At 42.4% G+C, this 14,698-nt stretch overlaps 1 protein-coding gene across 2 annotated transcripts in view; it reads right to left on the bottom strand.

Annotated features, from left to right (window-relative positions):
* Positions 1-14,698, bottom strand: part of ASTN1 (astrotactin 1) — a 636,055-nt gene that overhangs the window by 299,847 nt on the left and 321,510 nt on the right. For both annotated transcript variants that reach the window (XM_085601605.1, XM_085601604.1), the window contains 2 exons: positions 10,010-10,117; positions 1,725-1,874 (listed from right to left, as the gene is read on the bottom strand). In XM_085601605.1, coding sequence (XP_085457731.1) covers positions 1,725-1,874; positions 10,010-10,117 — 258 coding nt within the window. The remainder of the gene's footprint in view (positions 1-1,724; positions 1,875-10,009; positions 10,118-14,698) is intronic.

Below are 14,698 nucleotides of genomic sequence, written 5' to 3' on the forward strand. Positions count from 1 at the left end.
GGTATGGATTTACATACTTAGTCCCAAGATTACTGAATTTTGGTTATTATTGAGGGGGGTCTATGAAATGGAATTGGCATTAGCTAAAGCTAGGGGTTTACAGTCAAGGGTTACATTTGGGAGGGTTTGGTCAAGTCTTCAGTGGGATTACTTATTTAATTGTTATTGGTATTGAGTTGTTGTATATATTTGTAACTCTTCTCGATTGGGCTTTGTCAATACTTGTATGGTGGCTGTTTGTACATGTTCTTTTCTATGCTTAGTATGTTATGTTCTTATGTTTAGTACTTTTTCTTTTCTGTGCTATGTATGTTTTTGCTCTTATTGTACTTACAAGTGGCTAAGAAAATAAAATATAATAAAATATAATAATAAAAAAAAGAATGAACTGGCAGCAGCTTTGCTTACAGTAATGCACCCTAGATAATGGTCTTTGGCACTAATATCAAGGCTACATTTTGCTTTACTAGTGCATGTGAACAGAAAACCATTTCTTTCTGGTGGATACAAACTCAAAGGGGCAGACAAATGACCTACTTTCGTATCCACTGCATAAGCAAACACATATTTTCAAGGTGTGGTCTGCCCTTACAGAATGTCTCAAACAACAGACAGTAATGAAAAAGTTGTCTAGAGTATCAAAGGAAGATTGAAGTCCAAATGTTGAGAGGTGTCATTTACTTGCAGCATATGCAAATATAGCACTATTCCAATACCATATAGGTCAACCTTTGGTTTGCTCTGTCAGATTGTCATAGACAGTTGTCCATAGTTTGAGAATAGATTTTAGGATAATTGTAAGGAGTTTGTAGTAAAAGATAGTACGCAGGAACACCAACTCATCAGGAATAGAAAAGTCACAATGTTTATTCAGGGCCAGAGAAGTCAGAGAGGCATAGGACTCTTTCTGGTCATACAGAAACCTCATGCTTGTGATCAGAGGTTGTCCATCAATTCAGACAAGGTTTGGGAGAGAAACTGTTTGCACGACCTACACCCAGGGACCAGATGGTTGGTGCAGAGGAACAGGGTTTGGGATTAATGCTACCAGGCAGCACAAAGGTGTGATGCATCAGAGGCAATACCAATGAGTAGATCAGAAGGCATCAAATGACTCATGTTAAGGACCCCAACATACACATCAGTATTAATGTTATGGATGCTAGAAAGCAGTTACTGTATTATGTATAACCATGCACCCAACGATTTACATTTGCTGATAATGTGAGAAACCACAACTGGACTAGACAGCCCCAGTCTTTGATGATGCATCAGACATATAATTCTGGAGCCAGCCTTCCTCCTAATAAGCCACACCTGGCCCTGCAAACATTAATCCAATTTGTTTGGAATATTTTGGCAGGGTGTAGTCACTCCAAATGCCCAAGAGGGTTGTTTTGGCAGTTAATAAGGGGGGGCCATAGAATGTTTGATAGGTGGCTTGTAAACTTGTCTTTGAAAATGCTGCCAGTAGTGCAGGGAAGGTTACACTTCCTGCTGGAGTTTTCCCAAAACTCTTGAATTGTGTAGGTTTGCACTAGGTATGATGTCATTTTTTTATGTACTAGCCAAAACCCAGATCTATGATGGGGCCTTCATAGTCCGACAATGCATTTTCTGCCATCCTCCATTGATGATTCCTCTTACTTGACAAAATACATTTCCTCAATTCAGACTGTACGCAAATCTCTGCAGAAGATTCATTACCCAACAGAGTTACCTACCATCAGCAATCAGGTGTTCAGGCACATGCAATGTGATCTTGACGATGAGCGGGCAGCCGGTATGCGAGGCATAGGCCATGGCGATGAAGCAGCTGGTGATGCTGATCAGGGTCAAAGTGGTCTTGTTGACTGGACTGCGGGGGGAGCCAACTATGAACCAGGAACAAAAACAGAGGAATGAGTGTCAGAGAAGCAGCACCGACTTACAGGACAATATTGGTACAAGACCACAAAGAAGTGCACTACTGACTTGTGAGAGAGACTCTTAATGGTCAATGAGACATCACTGATATGTGTGTGGATCTTGGCTGATTGAGTGATAGATACTACATTGATGTGATTCTTTGTGGTAAATCAGTGAGAGTTCATTGATGTGCATGAGGGTCTTGATGGTTAATGAGTAAGATTTCATAAATGTGTATGAAGATCTTGCCAGTGAATGAGTGAGCCTTTACTGATGTTTAGGAGGCTCTTGATGTTCAATGAGTGAGACTTCAATGATGTGTATGGGGCTTTTGATGTGACACTTCATTGCTGTTTATGAGCTTCTTGACAGTCAGTGAATGACACTTGATTGACCTGTGGGAGGCTCTTGATTATCAACTAGATAGACTTGATTGATGTCTTTGGGACATTGATGGACAATGATAAATGAGTCTTGTGTGGTTTAACATCTGATATTTGTTGCACATTGTTTACACGATACTGTGCATGAAGAAGTCATATCTGCTCCACATCAGCCCTCGCTATAAACCCACTCTGGCAGACAATACTTTATTGACACTCCCATCTGACTGGGCACACCTCAACAACACCTTTGGGTAGGCCATAACTTAATAAATCCCTTTGAATGGACATTCAAAACCAATGACTCCATCTGGTATGATTCACCACATCAGAACCCCTATTTGTTCAGTCAAACATCATCATTAAGTTCTGTAAGTTGACCTCCCACATCAAAAGCACTAAACAATATGTCACACCACATCTAATCACCCATTTGACATGACATTCCTTTTCCATTGCAACCCCTGGAAGAATATTTTCTAACAATAACACCAACCTATCATACATCATCAATACATTTCATCTGATGAGCCTTAGTTCTTTAATTAGACCATTGAACTGGCTATACCTATTCAACTCTCAGTCTCTTCATCTTGTCAAATGCCAACCTGGGATACATTTCTCACTAATACCCTCTCCTTGATGAGCCATTTGTTTATGTATTTATTTACTTTTGAGTTTTATATAGCGCTAGCTAGACCCGAAGGTATTAGAGGTCTTTACATGTTATGTGCATAAGTTTACTCAAACCACATGCTAGATTTGGTGTAGGTCAAATCAGCCAACAAAAGAGTAAAGCAGGGCTTGAAAAATCATACAAACGCTACTAGACCTGTGGGTCTAGTAATTTGAATAATCTACTCAACCTAACTGTAATGTGCTTGACCCTTGAACTGGTCTCAACACAATTGACACACAGTCCAGCTCACAAAATCCTCTAACTTAAGTCATAGAAATAAAAGTAAATGTAGGGAGACAAACTGGCTTTTGACCTCAGTCTCCACAAGCGGAGCAAATGTAACAAATAACACGATTTAGAGGCATCTTTATTGCTCATTCACTTTATGAGCAAGCAGAACACCTGTTGTCAGCTCGCCAGAAAGGGCGAGTAGGCCCTAAAAAAAGCTTGTCCTGGTGGGCAAGTGGATTTTTCAAACCCTGAATAGAATAATGCAGCATTATGGTAGCTAAAAACAGTCACAAATATACATAACAATACAGCATTAAGAGCCATACCTCAACACTATAAAAATTGCAAATAAGTAAAATACGGCAGGGTACACCATATCATAACCCTACTAAACAGGTCATATCACACCAGTGACAACACCCCATCTGAAAGGACATAGCCTAACAGTAACCCTCTTTGACGGGCAACACCCTGTCAATAATGACCATCTGAAAAGGCCTAATTCACATGGAGCCCCTTTATCATGTGATACCTAAACAACGATCTTCACATGACCGGATCTATCTCATTGCCAGCTCTACTCTGATGGGAGATATTAAATCTCAGGAAGCCTGAACTTCATTAATTACCCCCATCTCACAGGCCACACCTTATCAGTACCTCCCTTCAGGCAGGCAATTTCTTATTGTTAACCTACCTTCCAATCCCACTGTCAAACTGGATCAGTAAATTCCTGCTAATAATTGGCCTTTATCAAGCAGGCCATAGACTTTCGAAATCCCCTCTTATAGCACATACCACCACGATATCCCTTTATTAAGAACCATGCATTTTCAGTAATCTCTTCTAATGGCCTATACATCAGTAATAAGGCTATCAGACAGGTCCTACATCACCTTTTCTTCCACATTCATCCCGTTTTCTGCAATTCCCCCTTTTCTTTCAGAAGCACTCTGAAGTGGCCTTCAAGAGGCATAAGGTGTCTAATAAATCAACAGTAAGTAACACCATCCACCATCTGACCAGCTTTACCTCATCAGTAGCCCCTTGACATCTCATAAATCTTAAAAACACCATCCAACAGGCAATACCACACTAGTAATGGTATATAAGAGGACATATATCAGGAATGGCAAAATCTAACAGACCATACCTCATTGGTAACCTCCATCTCATTGGTCACCCCATTAGTGACCCGTCATCCCCTTCCCAGGGAAGACTGTATTTCTTTATTTAATTGTAGTTTTGTAAAGCTCTCAACTAAAAGCTGACATTTCACAGTGATGGGAAGGGGGAATGAATGAAAACAGTGACAATTGCATCATCAGATACAAAACTTAGGGCCATATGTTGGTACCTAAATACCGGTCGGTAACGGCCGAAATTCGGTGAATATCCCGTTACCTACCGGTATTTAGGCATTTGAGATGTAGGAGGCATGATTTAAGGATTCAGAAATTTACCGAATCGGTAATGGGTCAGTAAAATACCGAATCGGTAAAATAGAGATTCGGTAAATTTCCGAATCCTTAAATCTTATGTAGGGAGCACTCAAGTGAGTGTTTCATTGTATTCACGATTCGGTATTTACCACCAAATACAGGTTGGTGATAAATATCCAATACCTTTCAAAAATCTATTTTTTGCTGTTTTGACAGTGCCATGTGGCAGACATACATGCCCTTAGGGCATGTATGTGCGCCACATGTGCACACATGCACGAATCAGGGGTGCAACAGGGTGTCAATGTGACACCCTGCCACCCGCGATTATGCTTCCCCTATTACCGATTCGGTATTTACCGAATCGGTAATAGTAAATGGCTTCCCATTCATTCCTATGGGCCTCTAGGCCCATAGGAATGAATGGGAAGGGATGCATTATTACCGATTCGGTAAATACCGATTCATAAATACCGATATTTACCGAATCGGTAATAATTACCAATTGTTTACCTACATACTATTTACCGATTCATAAATACCGATTCGGTAAAATTCGGTATTCATGAATCGGTAAATAGTATGTTACCTACATATGGCCCTTAGTGAGATCAAAGATGGAGAGGATATTGTCATTAGTTAAAGTTAAAAAGTCTCCAAAGGATTAAAAACATTTAAAGGGAAAATGTATGCATAAATGTGACAGTTTTAGGCAAACTCTTGCCAATGACAGACATCTGACAAGACATAACCCTTCAATAATCTCCTTCTCATGGGCATTGCCTCCTCAATGCCTCCATCTGCATCAACACCCCCACCTCAAGAAATATACTACAGACTTATAGCCTGCTGCCGAGGGCTATACAACTGGTATAGCTTGATGCAGAAGGGCTATAAGGCTATTAGAACATTCCACCCACTAAGGGTAGAATGTTCTAAATTAAAATGGGAGAAACAGAAATACAAACTTTGGAATACTGAAACAGAAGGTTTATACCAGCCGTTATGTGTCTGGAGACACTCTGTTGTCTTCAACTAAGTTCTCAACATTCCAGTGTTCTATTTCAGCAATAACCACCTCTGACACACCTTGTCATTTAGCCCAATTTGACAGCCGATAATTCATTATTTCTCTCCGTTATAGCCCATACTTCATCACTAACTCTCACAGGGCACAATAACCATCACTAATAACTCCCATTTTATGGGCAATGTTTTACCAATGATCTCTACCTGACAAAGCAAAACTCAACTATACCTCTCTGAAAAAACATATGTAATAATAGCCCCATATTTTACCAATAACACCTAGTGAAAATCCCTAGCTCATCTCAAGGCAACAGCTTTAAAGCTTTAAACAGGGTAGGGTATCTGACACAGGGACTAAGCGGGCCTGTGACTGATGGGTCACATGTCAAGGGATTCTCAAGACAGAGCTAGCTGAGTCACTGATGTCTGAAACCAAGCACTTGTCCCATCACTAAACTTGGGGGTAGCTGTGGAATTGGACAAATGACAGCCCCACAAATTCTTTGTATATCTCGGGCTGCAACAAACCCTAAAAACACTCTGAGTTTGTGTATGCATCTTACTTAGGGACAGGAACAAGCCTAATAGTTGGATAACCCCTTCTGCTGTTATCTAGCCTGCGAAAAAGGAAGCTGTACTCACTGTTGAGCAGTGAGGAGCAAGTCTTAAACAGAAGAACATAGAGGAAGTTGCAGCTGGCTGACTCCAGCCTGAAGGTCATCTCAAGGAATTGAGACATCCAGGTTCCATGGGGACCTTGCAGCTCAACAAGCCAGAAGCAACCCAAAAATATTTTGCATCCAGATGGTTGAAGCCCTTCAGAGATTACTTCACTACTGCAAGAGTGGTCAGCCTGAATTATCTCTGGGTTGCCCTTTGTCATCTCTGACTTTGCAAGAACCAGTATTTGCCCGTTTCTCTCCCAAAAAGGACCCACATGATTCTCCTCTTTAGGTGGGTTTTAAGGTAGTGGCAATTTGGTGGAGGATGTTTGCTCTGATTCTGAAACAATTTGATTAATGAGGTTAGAATGTACAGTTGTTTACAAGGCCATCACAAGAAGGTGCTAGAGAAGCAATGACGCTTTGTCACGGCCCACACTTGTGAGGCAAAATCTATTTTCAGATTTTGAAGCATGACTTTCCTGTTTATTCCTAGGCATCAGGTACCACAGCTGCAGTGTTTTCTCTTTTCCTGAGGACATTTATTTAAATTAGAAACCGGTGCTTGTCACATGTGGGGCCTGGCATGACATTTCTGACCCATGCCCCAAAAAAACTTATGACATTCATTGTTACATAGCTAATCATTATTTGAAGCCAGTTTCACAACCCCATCCATTGATCCTGGGTACCCAGTGGGTGACTCACCAACAGAAGATCTTAACTGCTAGGTAAATACCGACTTACTGAAGCTTTGTTTACCTTGCCCTCACCCCTTTCGGACACATTTTGAGTGCTAGACCTGTTCCAGCAAAACAGAACCACAGTGCCATTGATGTGACTCTGAAGCCAGTTTGGTCCTCAAGTTGCTGCCCCTTCAACTGTGCCTGATAAGTGGTATTGATTACTGGACCCTGAATAGCTATGTTACTTGGAGGTTAAGACTGTGAACTGGCCCACTGTTAACTTAAAAGATGCAATTGGTGTGAGTGGGGCCCGGTTAATTGTAGGTGTCTGATGATTAATTAATTTGGAGTTGTGGTCTATTGTTCTAAATTCTCATCCACATCCACAACAAACACACTGAGTTATTCAGCCAAGTGCACAGTCCTCGAAACAAATGAAAGATCAGTTGTACAAAAGCTAACTTGATACATTATACTCTACTGTCTGGCACCTTGACCACAGTACAATCAATCAATCGACCAATCAAGGGCTTGTAAAGCACAGCTACTCACCCGTGAGGGTCTCAAGGTGCTAGGGAAGGGGGGCTGCTGGTCAGACTCGGAGGAGGATCATTCAACGAGGCAGGTCGTGAGGTCCTTCCTGAATTGGGTCAATGAAGCTGATTGCCTGAGATGCAGGGGCAGGGTGTTCAAGGTCTTGGCGGTGAGATAGGAGAACGATCATCTTCCGGTTCTGGACTTGTGGATCCTGGGGATGGAGGTGAGGGCGAGTTGTGAGGATCAGAGTTGTCTGGTGGGTATAAGAAATGTGAGGCGGTGGTTTAAGTACACAAGTCCTTCATCGTGTAGAGCTTTGTAGTCGTGAGTGAGGTGCTTGAAAGTGACCCTCTTGTTGAATGGGAGCCAGTAGAGCTGTCTAAGGTGTTGTGTGATGTGGCTGCAGTGGGGGATGTCAAGGACCAGTCTGGCAGTGGCGTTTTGGATGTTCTGTAGTTTCTTGAGCTGTTTCTGGGTGAAGCCGGCGTAAAGTGCACTGCCATAGTCGAGAATGCTGGTGATGAGTGCGTGAGTGACCGTTCTTCTGGATTCTGTGGGGATCCATCGGAATGTCTTTTGGAGTACGCGGAGCAGGTGGAAGCAGGCTGAGGAATCTGCAGTGATTTGGCGGTTCATTGTGAGTAAAGAGTCCAGTATGATGCCAAGGTTGCGTGCATGGTTGTGGTGGTGGCGGGAGATCCAAGAGTGGCTGGCCACCAGGATTCGTCCCAGGTTGAAGGGGTAGGTCCAGGATGAGTACTTCAGTCTTGTCCAAGTTTAGCTTGAGGCAGCTGTCTTTCATCCATATGGCGACGCCCTTTATTCCACTATAGAAGTTGGTTCTGGCGGTTGTGGGTTCATTGATGAGGGAGAGGATCAGCTGGGTGTCGTCGGAGTAGGAGATGATTTGAGTCTGTGGCTTCTGACGATGGCTGCAAGGGGGGCCATTTAGATGTTTAAGAGGGTAGGGCTCAGGGAGGCACCCTGGGGGACTTCACAGCTGATCTGCATGGTTTCTGAGAGGAACAGTGGTAGTCTGACTCGCTGGGTCCGTCCAGTGAGGAAGGAGTGGATCCAGCCAGAGCCTTGTCACGGATGCCAGCGTCGTGGAGTCTGGTGATAAGGGTGCGGTGGAAGACTGTGTCAAAGGTGGCCGAGAGGTCTGGTAGGATGAGGGCTGCGGTCTCGCCCCGGTTGAAGAGGAAGCGATTGTTGTCTGTGGTCTGTGTCTTGTTGTCTGTGAGTGTGGCTGATTAGGAAGCCGGATTGGGAGGTGTCCAAGATGTGGTTTGCTTCGATGAACTCGGAGAGCTGGGAGTTGATGGCCTTCTCTATGACCTTGTTTGGGAATGGGAGCAGGGAGATCGGTCTGAAATTCTTGAGGTCTGTCAGATCTGAGGATGGCTTCTTCAGCACGGGCTTGATCTCGGTGTGTTTCCAGTTGATGGCGAAGGTGGCAGTTTTGATGGAGCAGTTGATGGTGTGGCGAAGCAGGGGGGCGATGGCGGTGGCTGCTCTGTGGAAGATGTTGTACAGGCAGGTGTCCATCGGGGCTCCTGAGCGGATGCTCTTCATAGTCTTGAGTGTGTCCTCTGTAGTGTGCGGGGTCCACCAGAGCACTGTCTGTTGGGGGGTGGCTTGTTTGTGTGTGATGGTGGTGGGCAGTATCTAGCGAAAGAGTAAACCAAGTGTTCCTGCAGACTTCAGAGGACATCAGAATTCATCTCCTTGGCTTCACTGGGGCTTAGATATTTGTTTTATAGCACATTATCGTGTAAGAACTGTAACTTTGTTTCGAGCTGTATCCCAGCCTTAGGAGTTGTTAAGGGCCTTTTGGTTCTATATAGGCTATCACATTTTAACTGTCCTGCTCTTCTATTTGTAAATAAAATAACTTTTATTTTCAAACATGTAGATCTGACATTGAGTTTAACTACTTTCTTCCAGTATCCAAGTTCTAACCCTCTCTAATCAGATTACAACTTGACTGCCAACCCTATTCGCTTTGGAAAGCAGCTGCCTATAGTGAAGAACCTAGTAAACCAAGTGGATTACAGCGGTATCTGCTCGTATCCACCACAGACACTGGCCACTGATCATTGACTACCTCGCGATCGGGAAAAAAATACCTCACAATATCTGATCAATACAGCACTTTGGTAGGCCCTTCCTTTTCAAAGGTCTCTGCTGAAAAGACATACTCCCTCGATAATTCCACTGCAGAAGCCACAGCTTGTCACTAACCCGCTGATAAGACCATAACCCATCAGTAACCCCATTCTGAGTACCATGCTCCAACAGGCCATAACTCTTCAGTAGCCTCCTGACCTGACCTTAGGCCATACCTTGTTAATACTCGTCTTGATAAGCTGCGCACCATGAATTTCCTTCTCTGTCAGGTGATACCTGATCAAGAATCTTTTCTTACACAACTTCTCTTCACAGGGCATACCTCGGTTGCGGCGTCGGCTTCTGGAGGGATCTGTGTAGAAGGTCAGCTGGGGTTCATTATCGGCCTCTGTCCCAGAATCCCCCTCAGGGTTCAGAAATGCAGAGCCCGCTGGGAAGACAAAGAAGGCTGATGAAAATAGCAGGCAGGAACTGGGAGCAGCCAACACTTGAATGTAACGTAACAAACAGCAGGCTCAGCATGTCCTGTGGGTACTACAGATACACCTGCAGACTCAGGAGGATATCTCAGGCAGCACTGTAGAGTCTACAGGTGACCTCTGCAGTATCACTCAAGTATCATCAAGTTGAGCAGGAGGTTTTAGCGAGTATTGTTTAGAGGACTGAACTGAAGGTTATGGAAATGATCCCTGGAGTATTACTTGCTAGCTGCAGGCTGAGAAGAATTCCTCTGTATGACTCAGACATATGCAAACCTACCAATCACCCACCATCCAGGGTGAGGGCTTCCCGCACATGGAAGGGCTGATCATCTTGCCACATAGATGAAAGCATACATCCACACACAATCTGTTAAAAGCACAACAGAAAGACCAAGTATCTGATGGACAAAAACAGATTTTCAGAAACCTGGAACCAATACCAAATCTGACCTTAAACAGACCAGAAACACACAGGCCTGCTTCTTGCACCTAGGAGTAAACAGATTCAATCCTGCGGAAAAGCCTCAGACAAACTAATTGAAGCTGAGAATCAGACATACATCCACAAATCATAGGATTAGGTTTTTGTGGTCTTTCAGGTATTTCCATCACTTTCCTCGATAAGCTGACCTCTGCAAACCACAAAACCACACTTGAAAACAAGAAGTCTACAAGACAAGCATTGTCTACCAGAGCCTCAGCCAACACCTCAATGACCTTTTTGACCTCGTGAATACGAGACAAATATTGTCACATGGAATACTCCTTGTGGGAGGCAACATGGAAATCATGACAGAAATAAGAAACAAGCAGTAAACCTAGCCAAGAATGTGGAGCTGCTGGGATTTGACACACAGTAGGCTTCCCTCTGGTCTGAGTGTTCTCACAAAACCTTAACATATACCCCTGTGGAGACCAATCGCTTTTCATAGAAAGATCATGTTTTAAGATTAAAATGAAAATGGATCACACCTTGTTCTGTTTTCGGATATGTGTAATTAATTGGCTTATGTAACAAAATACCACAGTTGAACTAATAAAGTGAATGCCAATTCAAAATCCTTGTTATCTGCAATAGTATATATATTTTTTTAAACGGACAGAAAACTGCCAATTTTCACAGAGCTGCTGATGACCAATTCCCGATTAATCAATTTATTAGAAAGGGTGCACCATACCTAACACACTGGCACTTCATTGAAATGGTTTGATCATTACTTAATTGCTGTCTACATACATGAGTCAAGAAAAGCCCTATCACTAGGGGTGGACACCACACCTCTGTTCAGGCTAGAGATGTAAATGTCTTTCACATAGAATTCAGCTTTGCCATTATTCCAGGAAGAAGATGCCTGTCCAAAACAACCTATGTTCAAACTGTTCAGAAACATCTCCACCAGCCTATAGTTAATATTACAGACACAGAAGAAGAACTAGAAGAAAGGACTAAAGGCTGGTAACAGGCTGTACACTAGTCAGACCAGCATTCAAAGGGCTGCACTATATGAGGGCACTAAAGAATTTGATGAAATCCATATAGCACAGGATTCCCCGGTGAGGTTCTATTTTCCTATTCCAATTTATGCAGGTAAGAATTGGAGATTAGGCAGTAACACCACACAATTTTCCTTGTTCCAAGTTTCAAATCTCGGAATCACATGGCTTATCCCTGCATGAATATTAGATGTTGGTTCAGAGCGAAATCTGTACACAACTTGAAATGTGAAATTTCAAATCAGGTGCAAAAGCCAGTTTTCATATAATTTGCCATTACCAGCATATTTTTAATGAGCGTTGACTAATGTAAAAAATTATGGATTCTGAAATAAATCTGGTACAAATCCAACCTAGAGACAAACAGAACCCGATGTTAGACCGAACAAAGCTGATACCATGGTGTGGTCAAACAAACCAAACAACTTTACTGTACCAAATGAATATCTGAGGAAGCAAACCTACTAAGTGAGCTATTCAAGCTTCCCTGGGGAATATGAACCCATAGTTCTGAAGAAGACGCTATAAACTGTCTCATATGCATAAAATTTATAAGATAACCTCGAAAGTTTCATCCTTCCTTCTCTTCTCTCCTTACCAGTTCTACAACATGGTGCAGTTCAGAATATCCAGCAAAACAATATTGTGCTACAACCAAAATATCGTACTCAGAATTTTGACTTATAAAATACTGTCAAGGTAAGTGAGCATAGATACGTATGAATTTACCATTTTTAGTTCCACATCTACCTACCTTGAAGATATATACACAATCAAAATGCATACAGGTGGAGTTAGGTATAGTAAATATTTACTTACCTTAACAGTATTTTCATAGTCAGCATTCTATGATATTTAAAACTCGATATTCTGGTAGTATACCCTCCAGCATTCTCCTTCTTAGATCTTTTATCTCCACTTTGTAACTGCCCTACTACTGCTCTCTTATTCTTTTTTTGCATGTTTAGCTTTTACTGAGTATCTTTTCTTCTGCTCCCCTCTGATCTATATGAATTTGTAGAAATACAAAATTACAGAATCCTCAATACAATCTTGAAAGTACCATGGCTGGAAATAGTGTAGCTTGTATAAATAAACTATCCATATTTATTTTAAGTAGAGAGTTTATTGAATCCCTTACTCCTGTACCTCCCCACCTTACCTTACTCACACCGCCCTTGTATCTTTCTATTTAAGTTGACATCAGAAAAAACATGTCACCCTGTCTAGGTGGCAGCCCACCCATCTATGTCATCTCCGGAAAGATTTAAGAGGAATTGCACTCCACAGGTTAGAGCTGGAAGGGAATGTGATTCCATTTCTGTACCCTTTTGCTTCCTTCATAAACCATAGTTTATTCAACAACATTGTCATTTGCTGAGAAAAACATTCAGGATTTTGTCAAATTTCTCGTATTTCAATTGTGATACTGTTTTTTCTTATTTTTTGCTTTCCTCAAATTTCCATTTATTAGCATGTCTTTTTCTCCAAAAACAGAAAGCTGCTTCTCCTGCTCAGGTTGTGACACACCAATTTTTCACAATATTCCATGTTTTATGCACCCTTTTTGAACTAACGAACAGCATCCATTTTTTATATACGAATACATTTTTGTCCATTCCTTTATTCTCATTTTATTTGGAGCTTTCACTATATTACCTTAAAAGCATCTCTTTTCTCTTTAAAAACCAGCCCTTGAAAGACCTTATGGCCTTTGACAAATCCATAATTGAAATGATCCATAAGTCGTGATTCAAAAAGATCCTAATTCCTCTAAATATCCATGCTCACAGCCCTTGTCACTCCATTGCCTTTCAACTCATCATTCCAGCATGAATAGGGAATCATAGCGAAGAACAAACCAGACGATGAAACTCTGGTCTGCCTCAGGAGACTAAGAAATTTACATCTGTGCTTGCATCACTGCTGATTAATGCATCCTTATCTCATGGCAAGATCGGGTACACCCTAAAAACGTTTCTCAGCCTACTCTTGAAAAATGCCCACTTTACACAGGCTATATCGAACGCCCTCTCAGCTGCATCGCATGGGCATTCATCCAGACACGAGATGTTGGAGATGTGGGGCTCTGGGCGCCACATTCTCACACTTGGCATGTGATTGCGGACCGTTAGAGAGATTCTGGGAGGAAGTTATTGGGCATATCAGACAAATTACCATTAACCAGATACAGGCCACACCACTGACGGCACTTTTGGGCTTTGTCTCCGAGGTTTCACAGAGTTCTAGGAAGTTCACGGCCATGCTGCTGCTACTGGCTAAGAGGCAGGTGGCAATCCACTGGAAGAAGCAACAGCCCCCTATAATAGCTGCATGGGTGAACACGGTAATTTATTGCAAAGACCAGCTGTCTAACTACTGGGAGTTAATGCCTAGTAGATCCAGGCCTTCGGATATCTAGAAACCATTTGTGGCCTGGCTGGGTGCGGGGGGGGTCGGACCTTCAAAGGAACTAATCGGAGAAATATTGATGGTCTTGCTATGTACTGGGGGTCATCGCTGAACAACTAGGGCTAGAGTTTCAAGTGTGGGGACACAGAGGAAGAGAACCCAGAGATTAGCGCCATAGAGAGGAGTGGAGGGCCGGCTGGGACACGAGAGCCACACAAACCACACGACATATAGGGTGACACTACAGTCAATTTGGGTAAGGCAGGTGGGGTGGGGGGAAGGAGGGGGTGTTGTTGTTATGTTAAAATTAATTAAGTATAAACCTACGTCATAAGCTGTAATAGTACTACCAGCGGACATTACGGATGGCGAACTACAAGTACTTTACATCGCTGCCGGCCCGCTGGGTTGTAGGCATAAGAGCTGTGTTCTGATGGTAAAGTTTTTTGCGTAATACATGCTGCCGGCCTTCGGGTTGTGGGCAAACAGCTGTGTTAACATAACATTTTCTAATAAAAAATTTAAATAATAAATAAAAAAAATAAAAAAAATGCCCACTAGTGAACTAAAATATCATATCAATTACAGTTTAGTTCCCAAAATACTCTTTACAGGTTAAATCT

This window comes from Triturus cristatus, chromosome 4_2 (genome assembly GCF_964204655.1).
Source record: "Triturus cristatus chromosome 4_2, aTriCri1.1, whole genome shotgun sequence".
In the NCBI taxonomy this organism is placed as follows: domain Eukaryota; kingdom Metazoa; phylum Chordata; class Amphibia; order Caudata; family Salamandridae; genus Triturus; species Triturus cristatus.